The sequence below is a fragment of the Spermophilus citellus genome, assembly GCF_964194105.1.
Source record: "Spermophilus citellus genome assembly, chromosome: 18".
Classification (NCBI taxonomy): Eukaryota; Metazoa; Chordata; class Mammalia; order Rodentia; family Sciuridae; genus Spermophilus; species Spermophilus citellus.
The window spans coordinates 51,678,693-51,699,514 of record NC_138200.1 but is presented as its reverse complement, the minus strand read 5'-3'; the positions used below and the strand labels follow the sequence as shown (position 1 = coordinate 51,699,514).

Sequence of the window (20,822 nt, the reverse complement as noted above, 5' to 3'; positions counted from 1 at the left end):
CTTCTACCTAAACAGCAAGATCTGTTGTTAATTCAAAGTTTTCCATCCAATGCACTGTGGTCCAAGCCACTGTCCCAGCTCCTGTCCAGGCAGGTGCTCTCTTTGTATTCTCCAGACCTAGTTCACAGCTGATGCTGTGGAGGCTGAGATATTCCCAGCTCCTCCTGGTTTACAGTCATGTTATTAGCTCCTTTATGTCAACTGAAAAACACAGTGCTCCTTCCTAACCTGGAAGTTGCTGTCTACCTCTTGGTGAAGGTCCCCAAACTAACAGTAAAACTGTGGAATGAAGAAGAGTCTTCAGAGCATTAGGGCATGGCGGGGGGTGGAAAACTGACATATATGTAATGATCTAGAGAAAGTCTGAGAGAAGAGAAGAGGAGAGAGAGAGAGAGAGAGAGAGAGAGAGAGAGAGAGAGAGAGAGAGAGAGAATGAATCACAGAGAAGAAGATTGAAGCAGAAGCTAAAATTCCAGGAAAATATCTGCAATGACAAATCACCTGCTACCGTCCGTTCCATCTCATCAGGTTTAAGACCCCCTAAAAACAACTTTTGGTGAGAGTATGGAGCATCTGTCACTCTCATATTGTTTGATGGGATAAAAAATAATAGTCATTTTGGAAGATAGCTAGACATTTTTCTTAAAAGTTTAGCTCAGAACTGGGAGCAGAGACACATACCTATAATCTCAGCAACTTTGCGGGGGGGGGGCAGACACAGGAGGATTCTGAGTTAAAGGTGAACTTTAGAAACTTAGTAAATCCCTCAGCATCTTCGGAAGACCCAGTCTCAAAATAAAAAATAAGTAAATAGGAAATGGATTTGGGCTGTAGTCAGTAGTGAAGCACCCCTGGGTTAAACGCACAGTACCCTCCCCATAAAAAAATAGACGAAAGAAAGAAAGAAAGAAAGAAAGAAAGAAAGAAAGAAAGAAAGAAAGAAAGAAAGAAAGAAAGAAGAAAGAAGGAAGGAAGGAAGGAAGGAAGGAAGGAAAGAAAGAAAGAAAGAAAGAAAGAAAGAAAGAAAGAAAGAAAAAAAAAAAAACAACCAAGTTTCACTCAGTCTCAGTGTTTTGACCCAGAGGTTTCTAATCTCAGGGCTTTACTGAAAAACAAACAAACAAAAAAATTAAGAGCACATGTCCACAAAGTGATTTCTGAAAATGTCCACCACAAGTTTTATGTAAAATAGCCTAAGCCAGGCGTGATGGTACACTAATTGCAATTCAGGTACTCAGGAGGTCAAAGGACGAGGATTGGAAGATGGAGGCCAGCCTGGGCAAGTTAGTGACACCCAACTCAAACTAAAATAAACAGGGATGGATATGTAGATCAGTTTTAGAGTGCCCATGGGTTAAGTCTCCACTAATAAGGAGGGAAAAAAAGAAGAAAAAAGAGGAGGAGGAGGAGGACAAATGGAAGTCACTCAGATGTGCATCAACTGGTAACTGGATTAAGAGTGGCAGATGTGTACATGCAAGGCCACTCCCCCAAAAGAGAAGAAATTGCAAGTTCAAAGCCAGCCTCAGCAATTTAGCGAGACGCTAAGCAACTCAGTGAGACCTGTCTCTAATAAAATACAAAATAGGACTAGGGATTTGGCTCAGTGGTCAAGTGCCCCTGAGTTCAATCCCCAGTACCCCCGTCCCCCCAAAAAAAAAGCTCTTCAAAAGAGCTACTGAAACTACTGAAAGTCTGAAAAACACTCTGAGGATCCACTCTGGGAAGTATCCTGTGCATGCTCAGAACCGAAAACCATACAGGAGCATGTTTGCAGCAGGAGCACAATGAATGTCTTCAGCAGAGTGGAAGCATGAACTAGTTTACCCATCCACAGCCTCCTTGGGAATTACTGAGTGTGTCTAACAAGAGAGGACCCATGGTGGAGTGGATAGACGAATAGCTATGTGAATGAGTGGGTGAACCCTGGTTCTTGGGTGGGCATGTGTGGGCACCACAGGAAGACCCCATCACACCTAGCATACCCCTCTCTTCCTGACAAGAAAGCTAGAGCTCTGTGTGCTTGTCCTCAGCCCCCTTTAGCTCCTGGATCTTCTGAGGCAGGGTCTTGGTCCAGAACTGCAGCCTGTGTGCCTTCATGGCCTGGCCCACAGCAGGCTGGCTGTCCAGCTGCAGGTACTGCTGGTCCTGGTCGAACAGTGGCCAGTGGGGCAGGCCCTCTCCGTTGGGGTTCCTGTGTACATGCCCTCCCAGCAGGGCAGGGTGAGGGTCAGTCTGAGCTCTGTTGAACTCAGACCTGACTTTCCACCCCAATTATGAACAGGGCAGTCAGCCAGGCACACAGGGGTGTTGAGAATGGGGAGAGGTGTCCCGATGTAGGAAAGAAAGGACCTCTCACTTGTGTCATTCCACACAGGGCAGAAAAACCTGCCCTGTGTTGCCCTTCCTGTGGGAGGCTGGCTCCCATAGCCCAGCACTATGGCTCACCCTCTGGACCACTGTGAGAAGAGACCAGTGACCTGTGGGTCTTCCCATTGGGGAGGGGGCTAGGATGTGATGAAGGGCACACATTTGCTAATGGGGTCACCTCAGATAAGGCGAGCTGTGGAGGGCCCGTGCCCTCTAGGAGCCTGAGGGGTGCAGGTGTCCTCATCCATTTCTAGCAAAGTTGGTCCAGTACTTCATCATCCTCTTGTTCAGCAGCTCCTCCTCCTCTTCAGTCAGCTCCACTGTGGGAGGAGGAAGGCAAGGTTCCAGGTCCTGGCCAACCCCATCCAGCTGTCCACTCCTGTGCCACATCACCACCCTAGTCCCAGGCTTATCTCCCTTCCCTCCCCCAATAGTCCTGGGGCCAGGCCCTCTTCTTGCCCCACCTGCCTTTACTACTCCCAGCCCAACACTGGGCTCTCCTTGGCCTAGAAGTTTCCTTGTTTTGGACACTGTGAAATCATTTAAAAAATGATTTGGCTTTTACCCAACCCCCTCTTCTCCTATACTAGACACCAAGGTTAGGTGGTAACAGGTGGAAGGAGCATAGATTGGACTGGGAAAGGTCTAATCCTTAATGATCTGTTGTTGTAAGATGGTAGACACTGGATCTCATGTTCTCTCTAAGCTACAGATTCTCATTGTACAATGAGAGTAATTGCCACCCTGTAACCAGGAGAATGCTCCTGTGGAACAAGGAGAACTCACCTCCCATGCCACTAAAGTAGGACCCAAAGACAAAGATGAACTCATCACCATGGTCAGCCTTCACATGTGGCGGCCTCTTGTCCTTAAACATGCTGGGCCGATGCTGGAACTCATAGAAGTAGACAGGAGCATGGGAACCTGGAGGGTGGACAGAATGTATCACTCTTGGTGTCAAGATTGCTAGGTCCAACACTGACTTGAATCTTCATAGTGGCTTGGAAGCCCAGAATGGATCAGGGGCAGTTGGAAGGCTCTTTGTTAAGTCATATATTGGACTTCCTGGAAGTGTGGTCACAGGCAAGTCCTTGACTACTACTACCTTTGTTCCCTCTTCTCTAAAATGAGTGTGATGTCTATCTCTTACTCTAGTCATAAGAATTTACTGAGATGAGGGCCGTTAGGTAGGTGCCTGGGACCAGGGTCTGGATAAAGACATGTGTCGGGACCTGACACCAGACCTCACCTGGGACCCACAGCTCCGAGCTGTCTCCTAGGAAGCCAGGATTCAGGTTCAATAAACTCACTCTGAAAATGTGCTACTTGGAGTGCAGGCATCACAAACATGAAGTCCGCCATCATCTCCTGGAACTGGAGTCGGAGGGTGTGGGGGTCCTCGTTGTCTCCCATGTACTCCTCCATCAATAGGTCAGCACATTCGGCAGGCAACTTCATCTAGTCCAGGGGATCAGGGAGAATCATGTTAAGCAATCTCTGGGGCAGGGAGGCAGGATTTAGAGGGTAGGGATTGGGGTTTGGGATGTGTCAGGGAATAGGGCAATGTTGTCAAGCTTTGTAGTGGTTCCACCCACAAATCACATAGATCAATTTTGGTTCCTGGGCATTGCTGAAAAGGAAGAATGTCTGGCTGCACTCTGCTTGGCCCAGAACCCCAGGAGTCTCACCTTCTGAGCTGATATTCTCTGCAGAACAGCTCGCATGGTCTCTCTGTCTATGTCTTTCTGGATTTCAGGTGGGCCCAAGATCCGTGTGGTGAAGTGAAGTCTATAGTTGGGGTGGGATGAACAGGACCTACAAAGTCTAAAGCCGTTCACACTTGACACTATTGTGGCGGTTTGGAGAGGGGACTCACCATGGGAATGCCCCAGCCATACTCATCATTGGTGACACCAATGATGCTCGGAACAGGTTGAAAATCAGCAGAGGCCAGAAGCTCCTGGGGGTGCCTGGGTAGGAAGGCCCCATCCACCACAGCAGGAATGACACTGAAAGTCTAAGTGGACATTCAAGGTACATGATGACAGGAAGGAAAGTCTCTGTTCTAATGACACTGAGTTACCTCCAACCCATCCCAACTCAACCAATGATGCATTCACAGATTCTACACCTGGTTTAGCATTTTTGTCTCAATTCCCATCCAGGGCTATGAGGATACAAGAAGACCAAGCCCTGGAAATGACATCATTGTTCCACAGTAGAAAGCACTGTATTGTCCTTATACCATAACCCCTGTCTCCTCACTAACATCCATTCAGCCTACCTTGGTAATAGCCAGCATTTCCTGTTCACTCTTGCCCCGCAGGCAGCTCACCAGGGCCTCTGACTCTACTTGCCCACAGGCAGACAGGTTGGCCACCATCTGTAAAGGCACCAAAAAGAGGCTGAATCATCCGACAGACAGGGAAGGGGTTGCTGCCTAAGGTCTCAGCTGTGTGCAGGTTACCCATAATTCTCAAAGGGAGCCATGTGTGTATTGCAGCAAGTATGAAATCCTTCCACCTTTCCTGAAGCTCAGGTGTCAGCCAGAGGAGCCATCACACCTGCTTACATGGGTCTTCTGAGGAGGAGGCCTCCAGGGCACAGCTTTGTAGATCAAAATAGAGCAAAATCAACTACTTGAGGCAGAGATGTGTGATTCTGACCTTTGAGATCCTCAGAATCCCTGTTGTGGTGGCAAGTTCCAGAGACACCTGCATGGTCTTTGTTCCCATGGAACAGACAGAGTGGCAAAGGCTCTGAAGTTGAAGGGTGAGGCAGCAGATTTGGCCTCAGGTAGTAAAGGATACTCACTGTGGAGACAACTTTAAATGAGCTGGTGATAAGGTCAGGCAACTGGGCCACCCCACTCTCCATGATGGCACCATGGAAGAGTCCTTGGGACATTGGAGACACCACATGTGAGGACACACTAGTGCCACCTGCAGACCCACCAAAAATGGTGACGCGATCAGGGTTGCCTCCAAAGTGGGCGATATTCTGCTGGACCCAGCGTAGGGCGGCCACTTGGTCCAGGTAGCCCCAGTTGCCAGTGGCATGCTGGTCTCCAGTGCTGAGAAATGGAAAGGATGATGATCACTGGATGGTCCTCTGTCTACTCAGCCCCCATTGACCATCCCTGACCCAGGCTCACCCGAAGAAGCCCAGAACTCCCAGGCGGTACTGGATAGTGACCACCAGTACATTTTCAATGGCTGCCAAGGTAGAACCATCATACATGGAAGCTGAGCCCACCACCAAGCCACCACCATGGATCCAGACCATCACCTGTGAAATCAGGAGATATACCATGTGGTAGGCACAGTGCCGATTCCCGTCCTGGCTGAACCCCTAATCTGAATACCACTTTGGCTTGTATAGCTGCTCACCCAGAATGCTAGTAAAACTTTATGACCTAGGGTACTGGTGACAGAGTAAGTTCAATTTGGAAGATCAGGACTCCCATACTTTGGGGTCTAACCAGGATTCAGAACCTGGATCTATTCCTCTCAGAACTACTCTGAAAGGAAAAGAAAACTGATGTTTCTGTGATTACCTCACTTGAATATTAATTTAAAGTGTCTTCCATTCACTGGCCCTCAAAGTAATCGATGGTCGTGGAATTTAGTGATCTCAAAGTGCAGCTTTTGGGCACCTGAATGGGATCTCCTGGGTAGAAGCTGGTGAGTTGATCAGTGGGTCAGAACATTTGGCCTCTGAGAGCTTCCAGGGCTCTTTGACTCCATGCCTAGGTCAGCTTCCTGCTTGCATAAGAGGCCTTCTTGGAGCTGATAGTGAGAAACTTTTCATGGTAGTCCACACCACAGTGGTGGCCAGATGAACCTGTGTCTTCCAATGTTGTTGATATTGTTATGTAGTACTGGGGTCAATCCCAGGCCTTCACAGCATTGTGCTAGCTCTCTACCTTGAACCATGTCCCAAGCCCACTTCTAATCCTCTTCTGAAAGAAATGCTCTCCCAGCCTTCAACTGACCATGACTTCACACTCACAGGCAGGTTAGAGCCCTCACGGGCATGTGCAGGCGCGTAGATGCTGAGGTACAGGCAGTCCTCTGACATGGGGATGGGAGGCAAGTTTATACTTTGTAGGTTCAGAGCCTCTGTATTCATTATATCTGCATTTTGCAGACACCTGGTGACAATGGAATACAGTTACTCCAGGGGCTGAGCAGTGGTCAATCCAGACCTCAGGTCCTGACTCGATCCCAGACAACCTCACTCCCTGCCTTAACTGATGCCTTGCCTCACATGATCCTTCTTTCAAGTCATTTCCCACTGAGTTCCAGGCCACAGGCTGGAGGGAAGCAGGGATGGATTCCAGACACCCAGGGAGGCCCAAGATTGTGGAGCACTTGATTCCACCTCCTTCTGAGGCTGGGCAATCCTGATTCTAGGGCCCTGTCTGGGAAACACTGGCTGCCCCTGTTGACATTCACCACTTATCTCTGTCCCCATTCAGGCCTGGAACAGCATAGATGTCTCCACACAGGTGGTGCCTGAGTGGATGGAGGTTAATTCTCACACAGCCCAACTTGAGGCTCTCAGAAAACATCACCCCTCCACTGAGTCTCCAGCTGTAAGCCCATGCCCCTTTCCCTTGACCCTGTGGGTGGGGTCCCCAAGGAGCCACCATTATTGCCCTCCTCAGGGATCTTCAGCAACGACTGCTGGAGTCAAGGTCTTTTATAGGTTTAGAGAGCCAAGCCGACCCTCTTCCAAACTCATCTCCCTGAGTAAGCCATATCCAGGGACATGTGTTTCTGCTCTTGTGTTCAACACCTGGAGCTAATGCCTGTTGGGTTCCAAACCCTGAGCCAGGGGCCTGGCAAAGTTACTCTTGTATTGGAAGAATGAGTGTGGAATTGCCCCAATGCAGAGGGATATATTTTTATATATTTGTTCATTTAGGGCCTGGGTTTCAAAGCCGGTGCATTAGGTTGCTAAAAACACATTATCACTGGTCTACAGCCCCAGGCCTTGCAGTGCAGTTTAGATGAAGGAGCCACTGCAGCCTGGCCCAGGGCTCGGGGTACCCACCCACACCCAGCCCTGAGGTTTCCCAGACCCCAGGAGAACTTACATGGCCGGGTGGGAGGTCCCATCCCTCACACCACTCCAAGGTTCAGGGGGCTCAGGGGCTGCAAAGCGCAGTGGTCCTACAGGTGGCTTGGCAAAGGGAATTCCCAGGAAGGTGTGGACCCCCGCATCGGTGCCCTTCACGTGGACGAGGCTGCCCCGCACCTGCCCGGTGTGGGTGATCCGGATGGGGCTGACTGAGTCCTGGCCTGTGGGCAGAGAGATGTACTTCAGGCTCAGGTCTGCCCACTCAGCTGCTGACCTGCAGCACTGGGCCTGGTTGGCCCTCCTCAGCTCTGCCTTATGGAGGGAGCCTGATCTGTCAACATTCGCTTCAGAATGTTTCTGCTCATCCCTGTCCCTATCCCCACCACCACTATCACTCGACCGGGTCACAGCCTATCCCTCCAGGCTCACCAGGCTCTTGTGACTTGCCACCATCCTTTAGCCCTCACATCTGCCAGCAGAATGTCTTTTGGGCTGATGGGGCAACAGTGTCCATTGCACTCACTGTGCCAGGTCATGTCAGGCACTAGGAGGACTGTGGGAATGGAACTAAAGTTTCCCATCCTCAAGGATCTCATGCTTTAGAAGACAAGAAATGACATAAAGAATCACCATGCATGAAAGGAGAAATGGACGTATGGAGGGGAGCTATGAGTTCAGACCATACAAATCTTGTCCTGCCTGGGCTTGGGGATCAAGGCAAGGAGCCTATGGAAAGTCAAGCTAGATATATCTGGCTTGTCCAAGTCATGATATTTGGGTAAAGGTTGATGTTGGGCCTGTTGCATTTAACTGTTCTCTCTTCTGCAGAATGGGTCCACACTTGGGTGCTGTGCAGCCCTCAGGATGCCCCAGTCCTCTCTGTGCTCCAGAGTGCAGAGAGTTGGCAGTCAGGTCTACAGTCCTCCTGCTATTGTTGACATCTCCCCAGCTCCCACATCACTGGGGCCTTCCCTCCCCCAGGCTCAAGATCTCACTCTAGAATGTGGTAGATCTGAGCTGGTTTCCATAAGAAAAAGTTAAAAACTCCAAACCTCCTCTTCTCTCTCACCAGATCCCCTAGGATCTGATGTTTGATGCTCCCTGGTACAGGTCAGGCCAGTGCAGCAGCCACTCACAGGACCAGAGAAGGAAATTGGCCAGCATCCCTCCAAGTCCAAAGACACACTCCTGTCCCTACCAACATGCTGTCTCCACACAGTGCCTTGCCAGAGGGATCGTGGTCCATGTAACTCATGTGGTGACTGATCACTAATGCCTGATATTACTTACTACAAAGGACAAAGCCTGCTAATGAATCCTGATGACATAATGTTGCTGCTTCCTTGAGGAAGCCCTGCATGAACCAGCAGTAGGAATCTCACCATGTATGTATGTAGTGGTGGGAAGTGTCCCCGTGTCCAGATGAGGAAATGGTCACACCAGAAAAGATGGGTTTGTGACCATTTAGGTGAGAGACAAAGATGAGTAGTGTGTAAGTCCTGGACCCTATTTAAGACCTAGATGGGCCTGTGGAGGAGACAGGACTGGGTGGGCAGAAGACTGTGGGATTCAATTCTATACCCTCTCAGGACTCAGGTTTTTTTTTTTTTTTTTTTTTGGTTGTGAGTTCAAGAAAAAAGACTGTTGAAAATAGAATCTTTCAGTGAAGGTAAAGAAATCTTCTTGCTGATAAAATTATGGTTCTCTCAGCTCCAGGTAAGGGAGGAAGCCTATCAGTGTTGGTCTAAGGGGGACAGGTGAACATGGATACCTCTGTGCAGATTAGACTGGAAAAGTTGGGTCTATGTCCAGCACCCACAATAGGAGCCTTTGGCATGGAAGGGATCAGGGCTGCTGACACTGCCTGGGCATGGTTCTCTTATGCCAGCACCTTCTGATAAGGGCCTAGAGACTTCTAGCAGGTATATAGCACAACCCCTTTGTCCAAGAACACAATCCAAGGCATGCTAGCTTGAGTTCGGGAGTGAAAGGATATCACCAGTCATTCAGATCAGCTTTGAGAAGTGGTACCAGGGACTTCTGTATCCCTCAGGACCAGTAACCTTGTCTATGGACCCTACAAAATGTGCCAGCACTTCTCTGGCCAAGGGATCAACACACTCAGAGCCAAATGTAACCAGCAAGCTCTTCTTATTGCTGATGTTATTATCCAAGGGTGAGTAGTAGCTACAGCCACAGCCACACACAGGAGGGGAAGGTCCCTATCCCTGTTCCTTTGCCACGAGGCTTCTCACTTGCCCATACTGTGCTCCTCAGAATCCCCTCACACTAGCTCACTCCTCCATGGGAGGCAGCTCTGACCCTCTCTGGCTCGCCCTCCTGCCCCTCGTCCCCTTCATCTGTTTCCTCTACCAACTCCCCCGCCCTGGTGCCTTCCCTCCCACTCAGGCTCTGTCTCTGTGCACTTTGGCAGCTGCAACCTGGTCTCTACCACCCTCCCCATGGCAGCCTCACCCTGGCCCTGGATGAGGAGCATCAGGAGTCCATAGGCCACGATGATGAGCCAGGCAGGAAGTCGATGCAGGCACATGGTCGGTTCCCAGGGCTGCTTCTGTATTCCTGGGCTTCACCTGGAACTGCAGAGCAGCATTCTGCCAGGTGGAATTTGAACCTGACAGTTAGGAGGCGGGGAAATGGGTGGTGCCCTGCAAGGTGTGTGCTGCAGGAGAGTCACTCTGAACTCTCAGAGGTCATGGGGCCAGTGTGCAGCGGGCAGGGCCTACCCCTCTTCTTCCATTGGGCACCTCCCAAGGTGTTGCACAGCCTCTGCAGCCCCTCTGAGATCCCAGGACCCTTCTCCTCACACCTGGAGTCACTAACTCCCTGTCCTTGCTGTCAACCATGAGGGTGTTGGGGAGGAGAGGAGGGAGCAGAGAGCTGGATGTAACTGGAGGAACCTGGAGGGCTTCTCTGGGGGGTGCAGAATGAAGTTTCCAGAGATGGAGAAATACAGGTGACCTTGCTGGAGTGAGGGGAACTGCTTGCACAGTGGCAGGGAGGTGTGACTGTGACCTTCATAGCTGACTGGGTGCCCTTCAATAGTTCCTAATCTCTTATAGAGGATGTTCTAAGAATCTCTGAGGGCCCCTTCCTTATCCGTCTGATTCTTCTTTGTGAAGACATTTCTGTAGATACCTCTCAACATTTGATCTAGGTCCAGTTTACAGTCACTTATCCACTGGAAAGATGTGAAATGAGTGTCTGTTAGTCCAGGGAACTCTCAGGGATTAGGTGCCTCTGGGAGATTCTGAAACATCCTGAGCCCTGCATGGGTGAATGGAAGCCCGTCTGGGTTAGGAGGATCTGCTCAACCTGACTTCCCTGATGAAGGGGTGTGGGGCTCAACTTTGGGCATCCAAGAGGTTCCCCTGCAAACCATCCTTGGCTAGCCTACTCCCACCCCACCATAGGCTCTCACAGCTCAGTGTTGTGTCCTTCTCAGCCACATTGGGGAATAATCAGCTTCATCCACAAGTGAGTAGCAAGCATGCTGAGAGCACTGCTTCTCCTTGACCTCCACCCAATCAGCAAGGCTTCTGTGGATTCAGTTCTCCTTCCAGTGTACTCTGCTCCAAGACATTGCCCAGCTCCAGCCTGGGCAGATGCTTTCTCTGCTCTGATTCTCCTCACCTGGTTCTCAGCTGGGCTCTGGGCTCCTTCCAGCTCAGTCCTATTATAAGCTCCTTTGTGTCAACTGGACAACAAGTGCTTCTTCCTAATCTGGAGTCTGCTAGGGTGGAGGTCCCCATGTGCTCTGCCATTTATGGCACCATCTTACAGAGGCCTTGGCTTTGACAATGACCAAGATAATAGTAATAATGTGAAATGATGAAGAGTTTCAGGAGCGTATCTGTGTATGTATTTGTATATATTTTACCTTATACATATATAGAGATGAGAGAGAGAGAGAGAGAGAGAGAGAGAGAGAGAGAGAGAGAGAGAGAGAGAGAGAATGGAAGATGGAGGCAGAGTCTAAAAGTCAAAACAAATATCTGCAATGAGAACCCCAACACGTCTTTTAAATACAGTTTAATCTAAGACCATCAGACCAAGTGTTGAAGAGGATACGGAGCAACTGATACCCTCATAAATGGCTTCCCTATGAAGGAATGTGGGGCTCAAATTCAGGCAGCCTAGAGGTTCCCCTCTAGGGGATGCAAAGTGACAGAGTCTTTGGAGAAGAGTTTGGTATTTCCCGTAAAGGTTCCATACACACTTGCCATGTGACTCAGCAATTCTCCTCTCAGGTCTTTCCTCAACAGAAATGACAGCATGGGTCCATATAAACAATTTCTGACAATGTTCCTAAGAGTTTCAGAATTGGAAACTGAAAATGTATAGAATTGGTCAAAAAAATGGAAGTCACTCAGATGTATATCAATTGGTCAGTGGATAAAGTGTGGTGTGTGCCTACAAGGAATGCCACTCCCCAGGAAAAGGAATCTGAGATCTGCTTGCATCTCAAAAATAGTATGTGAACTGACAGAGCCATTCCTAAAAGTGTCCATTTGCATCATATTTGGGGCAAGGCAAACTAGAGGAACCCAAGCAATTAGGTGACTACCTTAGAGCAGGATTCAGGGCAAGGAAGGGGCATGAGGAAGTTTAGGAGGTGAAAGAAACTGGTAAAACTTGTGGTGGTGGTGTTTGCTTATCTTACATGTTACCTCAGAGTGAGTAAATTGTACACTCATGAGATGAATTTAATTGTATATAAGTTATTCCACACTGGGCTGTGAATGGATGTAGCTCAGTGGTATAGTGCTTGCCTAGCAGGCCAAGGAGGTAGGTGTGGTCCCTAACACTGTACACACTCACACACACACACACACACATTCACACACACACACTTAGACTCAACAATAAGGCTACTTAAAATCTATTAAAAATATACAAAATATTGTGGGAGCCCCTTTGGGTAATACAGTGTGCTTCTGCAGAACTGAAACATAGAGGCATGCTCGCAGGAACTCAGTAAATGCTATAAGATTGCACCCATCAGTCTTCACCAAAAGGAAAGTCTTTCCTGTACTGGGCCCCCTCAGGCTTAATGTTAACCTTGTCAGTGCCCTGGTGGCCCAAATGGCAAAATGGAATTTTCTTCTTTTGCCCGAAATTCATGAAGGTCTTTGGGCTTCAATGTAGTGAATGGAAACAAGGGAGTCATCTCCCCTGGGAAATGTGGTGCCCCAGGAGGGCATGTCAGTCAGAGGTTGGGAGCTGGGGGACTCCCAAGGTCTTTGGGATGAGAAATCCAGCCTCTAAGTGTCTGATAGAAAAAGATTTGAGGGAACCCAGAGGCACATTGAGCATTATTTGCTACCTGTGTTCAATGAGAAAAGATGAGAGGGTTTTTATAGGACGAGTCAGAAAAGTTTAGAGACAGCAAAGAGGGGGAAGGAAAATCAATGATGTGGGTGCCATAGTGAGTAGGGGATGGTCAGGAGGTTGCAGGGGGAATTCTGCAAGGCAGAAGGACACCTTACTGGAGGGAGAGGTTCTCAGGGAACCAGGGACAAGGATCTCTTCTCTGGACCTCCTGAGCCTCCAAGGCCTCTTCCAGGACACACCACACTGAAACATCTTCTCAGATGTGTAATAATCTTGTTAGTGTGAGGCTCACAGTGTCTGCAGATTCACAGGGAGTAAGAGCCAACTTTAGGAGACAGGACCCTGAGGACCCCACCTGGCTCTCCTGGACAAACTCACTAAACACAGGCTGTAGGGTCAATGGAAAAAACCCAGTCCTGCTTCTCACAAGTGTGGGGCCAGTCACCTCTCTGGGATGGAAATAAATGGGTGGGTGGGTTGTTTTAAATAAGCAGAGACATTTTCTAGTAGTTTGCAGTGTTGGTTGCTGAGATCTTGGGTGGAAGGCGCTAGGGTCTGAGAACTTGGGTCCGCCTAATTCACACATTGAAATCTAATCTCCAATATAATGGTATTAAGAGTTAGCTCCTAGCTGGGTGTGGTGACACATGCCTGTAATGCCAGTGGCTCTGTAGGCTGAGACAGAAGGATGGAGGATGGGGAATTCAAAGCCAGCCTCAGCAATGTTGAGGTGCTAAGCAACTCTGTGAGACTCTGTCTCTAAAAAATAAAATAAAATAAAATAAAATACAAAATAGGACTGGGGATGTTGCTCAGTGGTTGAGCGCCCCTGAGTTCAATCCCAGCTACCAAAAGAAAAAGAGTTAGGGTCCTTAAGGGATGAATAGGAAACCACTGGTTATTGTGATGAGTTCTTCTTCATCAAATGTTTAAGTTTGAGCATTAGAGAAGTGCCAAGGTAAGCATATAAAGGAGGTTTTATTTAAAAAGTAGTTAAAAAAAAGTGGCAATAAAAAGACTTCTCCTGGGAGAAAGAAGGAGGCCATAGCTGCTGGTATCCTGGTATTTCTGAATTTAGGGTTAGGGTTTGGGGTTAGGGTTCGGGTAGGGCTAGGGCTAGGGCTAGGGTTAGGGTTAGGGTTAGGGTAGGGTTAGGGTTAGGGTTAGGGTTAGGGTTACCTTTCTCCCTTAGTGACCTCTCCCCAATGGAAAGGAGGCTAGGGTCCTTTACCTCCAATCCCTCAGGGTACAGTAAGGAATTCCAATACCTAACCCAATCATAGGATCTAACTGTCCATGATCCTATTCAACTGTCTCCTACCTAAGGAAGTCACGAGAGTTTGGGAGCAGGGTAGGGAATAGCAGTTTTACCTGGCTCCTTCCATACCTAAGTCAGGACTTACATTAAAAGGTAAGTGGAAGAATTCTTCACGCTGAGTAAGAGACTGATCTAAGGCCCTAGGAAGGAAAAAAAAAGTAAAAGTGTCTTTTACCTGAACTCATACAATACTAAACCAAAAAGTAAATTGTGTGATACTTTACTAATTACCAGCTGGTCATATTTTCTAGGACTTTTTGGGTTTTTTTTCTTAAATTCCATATTTTTTGAGACCATGATTTTGATCCTACACACCCAGGTTAATGTTTTTCTGATCAGTCCTATTTTTATTCAACTTTTAAAACATCTGTAACATTGCACTGAAAAATTGCCTTCAAAAAGCTACAGGGCCTTTGCTATTGTGTTATGTGTACACACTTGTGTTATGTGTTGTATGTCTATACGTGATTACGTTTGGGAGGTCAGTCCACTGGTATGGTTTAGTTGGTCACTTAGCTACCTCAGTCGCAGGGGTAGAGATGCGGAGTCAACACATAGACATTTTGGGAGCTGGTGAGAGCGCTGGCAGGTGACAACCTCAGCCAACCTCCAGGCAAGCTCGTTTAATGTGGAAATGATGACAATTGATATAGAATGCATCCTCCAGTCATACATAAGCAAGCAGGTTATACAACATCTAAAAACCAACCATCTTTATGATTAATGTAGCCACACTATGAGGAAGCTCTAAATATTGTACGTGGTGGAAGGCAGACTGGAAGGATTATTGTCCCTATGAAAAGGGGGCCTTATGAGTTGGGGGTTTCATGCCCTGAAGCATCTGACTCTCTTCCTGGCCTGGTAGCTTGGCAACACTGACTTCAAAAACTGAGGATGTGGTTTCACTGACAGCGCGCTAGAGCAGAACCACTCTGGGAAGCATCCTGTGCATGCTCAGAACTGAAAACCATACAGGGGCATGTTTGCAGCAGGAGCACAAGGAATGTTTTCAGCACAGAGTGGAAGGATTATGCACCAGTCCCTGTACACTAAAAGGAACTAAAAGATCTTTTCACCTCTGCAGAGATCCAGTCAGCCCAGGCTTACCGCTATCCTCGTCTGCCCCCTAGTGCCCAGGATGGGAAACACGGCAATCTTCATCTTTAGCCCTAAAGGCCTTGGTGCCCTGTGGTTGAGCTTAAAGGCACTGGGTGAAAGAGGGAACTTTCTTGTGAAGTGGCAGGGCCAGAGGGAGGCTAGTAGGTGAGAGGGAGGGTATAGGGGTAGTATCAAGGTCCATGGAGTGAGGTTCACAGCCTTTCCATGACAGAGAGAAAATGCTTTGAAGGAACAAAAGGATATATTGAGCTTCATTTGGCACTTTTGATTACTGAGATAAAAGATGAGACGGTTTCTATTGGAGGGTCCAGAAAAGTTTAGGGAGAACAATGAGGTGAGAGGGAAAGCCAACACATGGATGCCATAGTGAGGCGGGGATGGTCAGGAGGCTGCAGAGGGAATTCTGAAAGATTCTTTATGTATAGGTCCTCAGGGAGCCAGTGACAAGAATCTCTTCTGCTACCTGTCTGGTCCTCCTGACATGTCAAGGCCTCTTCCAGGAAACACCTGACAGAGAAATAGCTTCACAGCTGTGTTGTGATTATGTCAGTGTGGGGCTCACAGTGTCTGCAGAGCCACAGAGAATAAGAGGCAACTTCAGGAGACAGGACCCTGAGGACCCCACCTGGCTCTCCAGGATGCACCCAGCTGGCCCAGGCTCCAGAAGCCAATGAAAAAGCTCAGTCCTGCTTGTCATAAGTATGGGGCCTGTCACTTCATTGGTATATAAAAAGATGAGTATGCAGGTAGATTGAAAGTTAATGATGGGTGACATATAATCCCCAGGTGGGCTCAGGGATATGGAACTTTGGTTTTGTTTGTAGCCTGGGTGGGTTAGATGTTGGAATTCTAAGTGTTTGGCCTGAAAGTTTGTGTGCTGCAAATTCATACATTGAAAGCGAGTTTCCATGGGCTGGGGATAGAGCTCAGGTGGTAGAGTGCTTGCCTAGCCCGAACTGAGCTCTAGTGCATTAAGTTCTAATGCGCTGAGTTCAATCCCCAATACACACACACACACACACACACACACACACAAACACAACCACATACAAAATACATCACTAATAAAATCAGTCTACTACCTGGGCTTTGATTGAAAAAGAAAGAAAGTCAGTCTGAAAATGATGAATCATTGTGAGGGGACAGGGTTTTGGAACTGTCAAATAGTCCCAAGAGAACTTGTTCACCCCTTCTGCCAAGTGAGGACATAGTGGGAAGGTGCCATCTAGAAACCAAAGCAAGACATCACCAGACAACAAATCGGCTAACACCTTGATTCTCGACTTGTCACCTTCAACACAGAAGACAACACATTTGTATTGTTTATAAGTTCCCCAGTTTATTGTGTTTATTTGTTTATATCTTGTTGGTAGCACTGTGATCAAACCCAAGACCTTGTGCATGCTTGGCAAGTACTCTACCACTGGGCTACTCTCCTGGAACTAGTTATTTTGAGCTAGGGAATCCTAAAGTAGCCAGCTTGGGCTGCATATGTATTTTTTTTCCCTCAGCCTCCTGGGTGGCTTGGGTTATGGGCATGTGCCACCATGCCTCATTAGGATATTATTGGAATTGTTGTTGTTGTTGCTGCTGCTATTGTTATTACAGGAGCCTGATGGGGTAAAACCCTGGGGCTTCTGGTGTACAGATTTTCTACAGAGGTCCCACTGATATGAGAACATGGGGTACTTGCTGAGAGGTGGGCAAGGGGTTTGAAAAGTACCAGCTCTGCTTCTTGAAATTTCTCTGTCAGCATGGGAGGGTGTGGCAACTGGGAGGAGGGGATAGGAGGGGTTGTAGGGAAGGAGAGGGGAGGAAGGGAGGGAGGGACTCAGGTATAGTGGGGTGAGGAGGAAGGTGGGCATGCACTGGTTTACCCATCCACAGCCTCCTTGGGAATTATGAGTGTGTCTAACAGGAGAGGACCCAATGGTGCAGTGTATGGATGAATAGCTATGTGAATGAGTGGGTCAGCCCTGGTTCTTGGGTGGGCATGTGTGGGCACCACAGGAAGACCCCATCACCTAGCACACCCCTCTCTTCCTGACAAGGAAGTTAGAGTTCTGTGTGCTTGTCCTCAGCCTCCTTTAGCTCCTGGATCTTCTGAGGCAGGGTCTTGGTCCAGAACTGCAGCCTGTGTGCCTTCAGGGCCTGGCCCACAGCAGGCTGGATGTCCAGCTGCAGGTACTGCTGGTCCTGGTCGAACAGTGGCCAGTGGGGTAGGCCCTCTCCGTTGGGGTTCCTGTGTACATGCCCTCCCAGCAGGGAGGGGTGAGGGTCAGTCTGAGCTCTGTTGAACTAAAATCTGACTTTCCACCCCAATTATGAACAGGGCATCCAGCCAGGCACACAGGGGTGTTGAGAATGGGGAGATGCGTCCTGATGTAGGAAAGTAATGGCCTCTCACTTGTGTCATTCCACACAGGGCAGAGCAACCTGGCCTGTTTTGCCCTTCCCTGTGAGAGGCTGGCTCCCATAGCCCAGCACTATGGCTCACCCTCTGGACCACTGTGAGAAGAGACCAGTGACCTGTACCCACAAAGCACCCTCTTTTAGTGTGGGTCTTCCCATTGGGGAGGGGGCTAGGTTATGATTCAGGACATACATTTGCTAATGGGGTCACCTCAGACAAGGGGAGCACTGGAGGGCCTGTGGCCCCTGGGAGGTTGAGATGTGCAGGTGTCCTCACCCATTTCGAGCAAAGTTGGCCCAGTACTTCATCATCCTCCTGTTCAGCAGCTCCTCCTCCTCAGAGAGCTCCACTGTGGGAGGAGGAAGGCAAGGGTCCAGGTCCTGGCCAACCCCATCCAGCTGTCCACTCCTGGGCCATACTCAACATCCCAGCTGAACCTGTCTCTGGGTTCTAGACTTGTGTCCCTTCCCTTTTCCAACAGTCCTGGGACCAGACCCTCTGCTTGCCCAACCTGCCTTTACTACTCCCAGCCTTTAACCGAATCAACACTGGGCTCTTCTTTGGCCTAGAAGTTTCCTTCTTTTGGATACTGTGAAGTCATTTAAGAAATAATTATGCCTTTAACCACCCCCCTCTTCTCCTATGCTAAACACCCTGGTTTGGTTGGGAATGGGTGGAAGGAGCATAGATTGGAGTGGGAAAGGTCTAACCCTCGATGACTTGTTGATTTACAAGATGGTAGACACTGGATCCCATGCTCTCTCTTAACCCCTGTTTCTCATTGTACCACAGGAGCATGAAGAGAACTCACCTCTGATGCCATTGATGTAGGATCCAAGCACAAAGATGATTTCATCATCATGGTCAGCCTTCACATGTGGTGGCTTGATATCCTTGAAGATGCTGAGATAATCTGGAACTCATAGAAGTAGACAGGAGCTTGGGAACCTGGAGGGTGGACAGGATGTGTCACTCTTGGTAGCAAGATTGCTAGGTCCAAAGCTGGCTTGAATCTTCACAGTGGCTTGGAAGCCCAGAATGTATCAGGGGCAGTTGGAAAACTCTTTGTTAAGTCATATCTTGGACTTCCTATCTGTGTGGTCATGGGCAAGTCCTTGAGTGCCACTACATTAGTCCCCTCCTCTGTAAAATGAGTGTGATGTCTCTCTTTTACTCTAGCCATAGTATTTACAGAGATGAGGGCCTTCAGATACCTGGGACCAGGGTCTGGATAAAGACATGTGTCAGGGCCTGACACCAGACCTCTCCTGGGACCCACAGATCTGAGCTGTCTCCTAGGAAGCCAGGATTCAGGTTCGGATACACTCACTCTGATCATGTGCTACTTGGAGTGCAGGCATCACAAACATGAAGTCTGAACCAGCAGGAGGAATCTCACCCGTGTATGTATGTAGTGGTGGGAACTGTCCCCGTGTCCAGATGAGGAAATGGTCACACCAGAAAAGATGGGTTTGTGACCATTTAGGTGAGAGACAAAGATGAGTAGTGTGTAAGACCTGGACCCTATTTAAGACCTAGATGGGCCTGTGGAGGAGCCAGGACTGGGTGGGCAGAAGACTGTGGGACACAAATCTATACCCTCTCTGGACTCAGGTTTTTTTTTTTTTTTTTTTTTTTTGAAAAAAGTCTGTTGAAAATAGAATATTTCAGTTAAGGTAGAGAAATCTTCTTGCTGATAAGATTCTGGTTCTCTTATGCCCCTGATAAAGGAGGAAGCCTGTCAGTATTGATCTAAGTGGGAAAGACAAACAAGGATTCCTCTGTGCAGATTAGACTGGGAAAGTTGGGTCTATGTCCAACAACTACAATAGGAGCTTTTGGTGGGGGAGGGATCCAGGGTGTGGTGACCCTCCCTGGGCTTGGTTCTCTTCTGCCAAAACCTTCGGATAAGGGCCTAGAGACTTCTAGCAGGTACAGAGCACATTGCCTTTGTTCTATAACATAATCCAAGGCAAGTCAGCTCAGGTTTGCCAGTGATGGGAACCCAGCAGTCATTCAGATCAGCGTTGAGAAGGGGCTTCTGTAACCACCAGGACCAGTAACCTTGCCTGTGGATGCTATGGAAGGTGCCAGCACTTCACTGGCCAAGGGGTCAAAATACTCAGAGCCAAATGTAACCATCAAGCTCTTCTTATTGCTGTGTTATTATCCAAGGATGAGTAGTAGCTACAGCCACTACCACACACAGGAGGGGAAGGTCCCTATCCCTGTTCCTTTGCCAGCAGGCTTCTGACTTGCCCATACTGTGCTCCTCAGAATCCCCTCACACTAGCTCACTCCTCCATGGGGGTGTCCTCAGGCAGCTCTGACCCTCTCTGGCTCACCCTCCAGCCCCCTCATCTCCTTCATCTGTCTCCTCTACCAACTCCCCCGCCCTGGTGCCTTCCCTCCAGGCTCAGGCTCTGTCTCTGGGCACTTTGGCAGCTGCAACCTGGTCTCTACCACCCTCCCCATGGCAGCCTCACCCTGGCCCTGGATGAGGAGCATCAGGAGCCCATAGGCCACGATGAGGAGCCAGGCAGGAAGTCGATGCAGGCACATGGTCGGCTCCCAGGGCTGCTTCTGTATTCCTGGGCTTCACCTGGAACTGCAGAGCAGCATTCTGCCCAGGGGGAATTTGGACCTGACAGTGAGGAGGCTGGGAAATGGGTGGTGCCCTGCAAGGTGTGTGCTGCAGGAGAGTCACTCTGAACTCTCAGAGGTCATGGGGCCAGTGTGCAGCGGGCAGGGCCCTACCCCTATTCTTCCCTTGGGCACCTCCCAAGGTGCTGAACGGCCTCTGCTGCCCCTCTGAGATCCCAGGACCCTTCTCCTCACACCTGGAGTCACTAACTCCCTGTCCTTGATGTCAACCATGAGGGTGTTGGGGAGGAGAGGAGGGAGCAGAGAGCTGGATGTAACTGGAGGAACCTGAGGGGCTTCTCTGGTGGGTACAGAATGAAGATTTCCAGAGATGGAGAAATACAGGTGACTTTGCTGGAGTGAGGGGAACTGCTTACACAGTGGCAGGGAGGTGTGACTGTGCTTGCTGTTCCAGGGAACTCTCAGAGCTTAGGTGCCTCTGACAGATTCTGAAAGATCCTTAGCCTTGCATGGGCTAGGAATGGAAGCCAGTCTGAGTTAGGAGTACCTGGTCAACCTGAA

At 49.0% G+C, this 20,822-nt stretch overlaps 1 protein-coding gene across 3 annotated transcripts; it reads right to left on the bottom strand.

The window, feature by feature from the left end:
* Positions 1–1,829: 1,829 nt before the first annotated feature.
* Positions 1,830–20,219, bottom strand: LOC308637795 (cocaine esterase-like; the record flags this gene model as incomplete). 3 transcript variants are annotated; one of them, XM_081274624.1, is made up of 12 exons in its annotated part: positions 1,830–2,194; positions 2,615–2,690; positions 3,157–3,294; positions 3,681–3,828; positions 4,059–4,139; positions 4,247–4,387; positions 4,655–4,753; positions 5,185–5,443; positions 5,525–5,658; positions 6,382–6,523; positions 7,472–7,676; positions 20,144–20,219. In XM_081274624.1, the coding sequence occupies 12 exons, from the start codon at positions 20,217–20,219 to the stop codon at positions 2,008–2,010; spliced, it is 1,686 nt and encodes a 561-aa protein (XP_081130750.1). In that variant the 3' UTR covers positions 1,830–2,007. The 3 variants fall into 3 exon arrangements, with proteins under 3 accessions (XP_081130750.1, XP_081130749.1, XP_081130751.1); XM_081274623.1 differs by lacking the exon at positions 20,144–20,219 and adding an exon at positions 9,931–10,006; XM_081274625.1 differs by lacking the exon at positions 20,144–20,219 and adding an exon at positions 9,931–10,006 and having other exon boundaries at positions 4,062–4,115.
* Between the last annotated feature and the right edge of the window lie 603 nt (positions 20,220–20,822).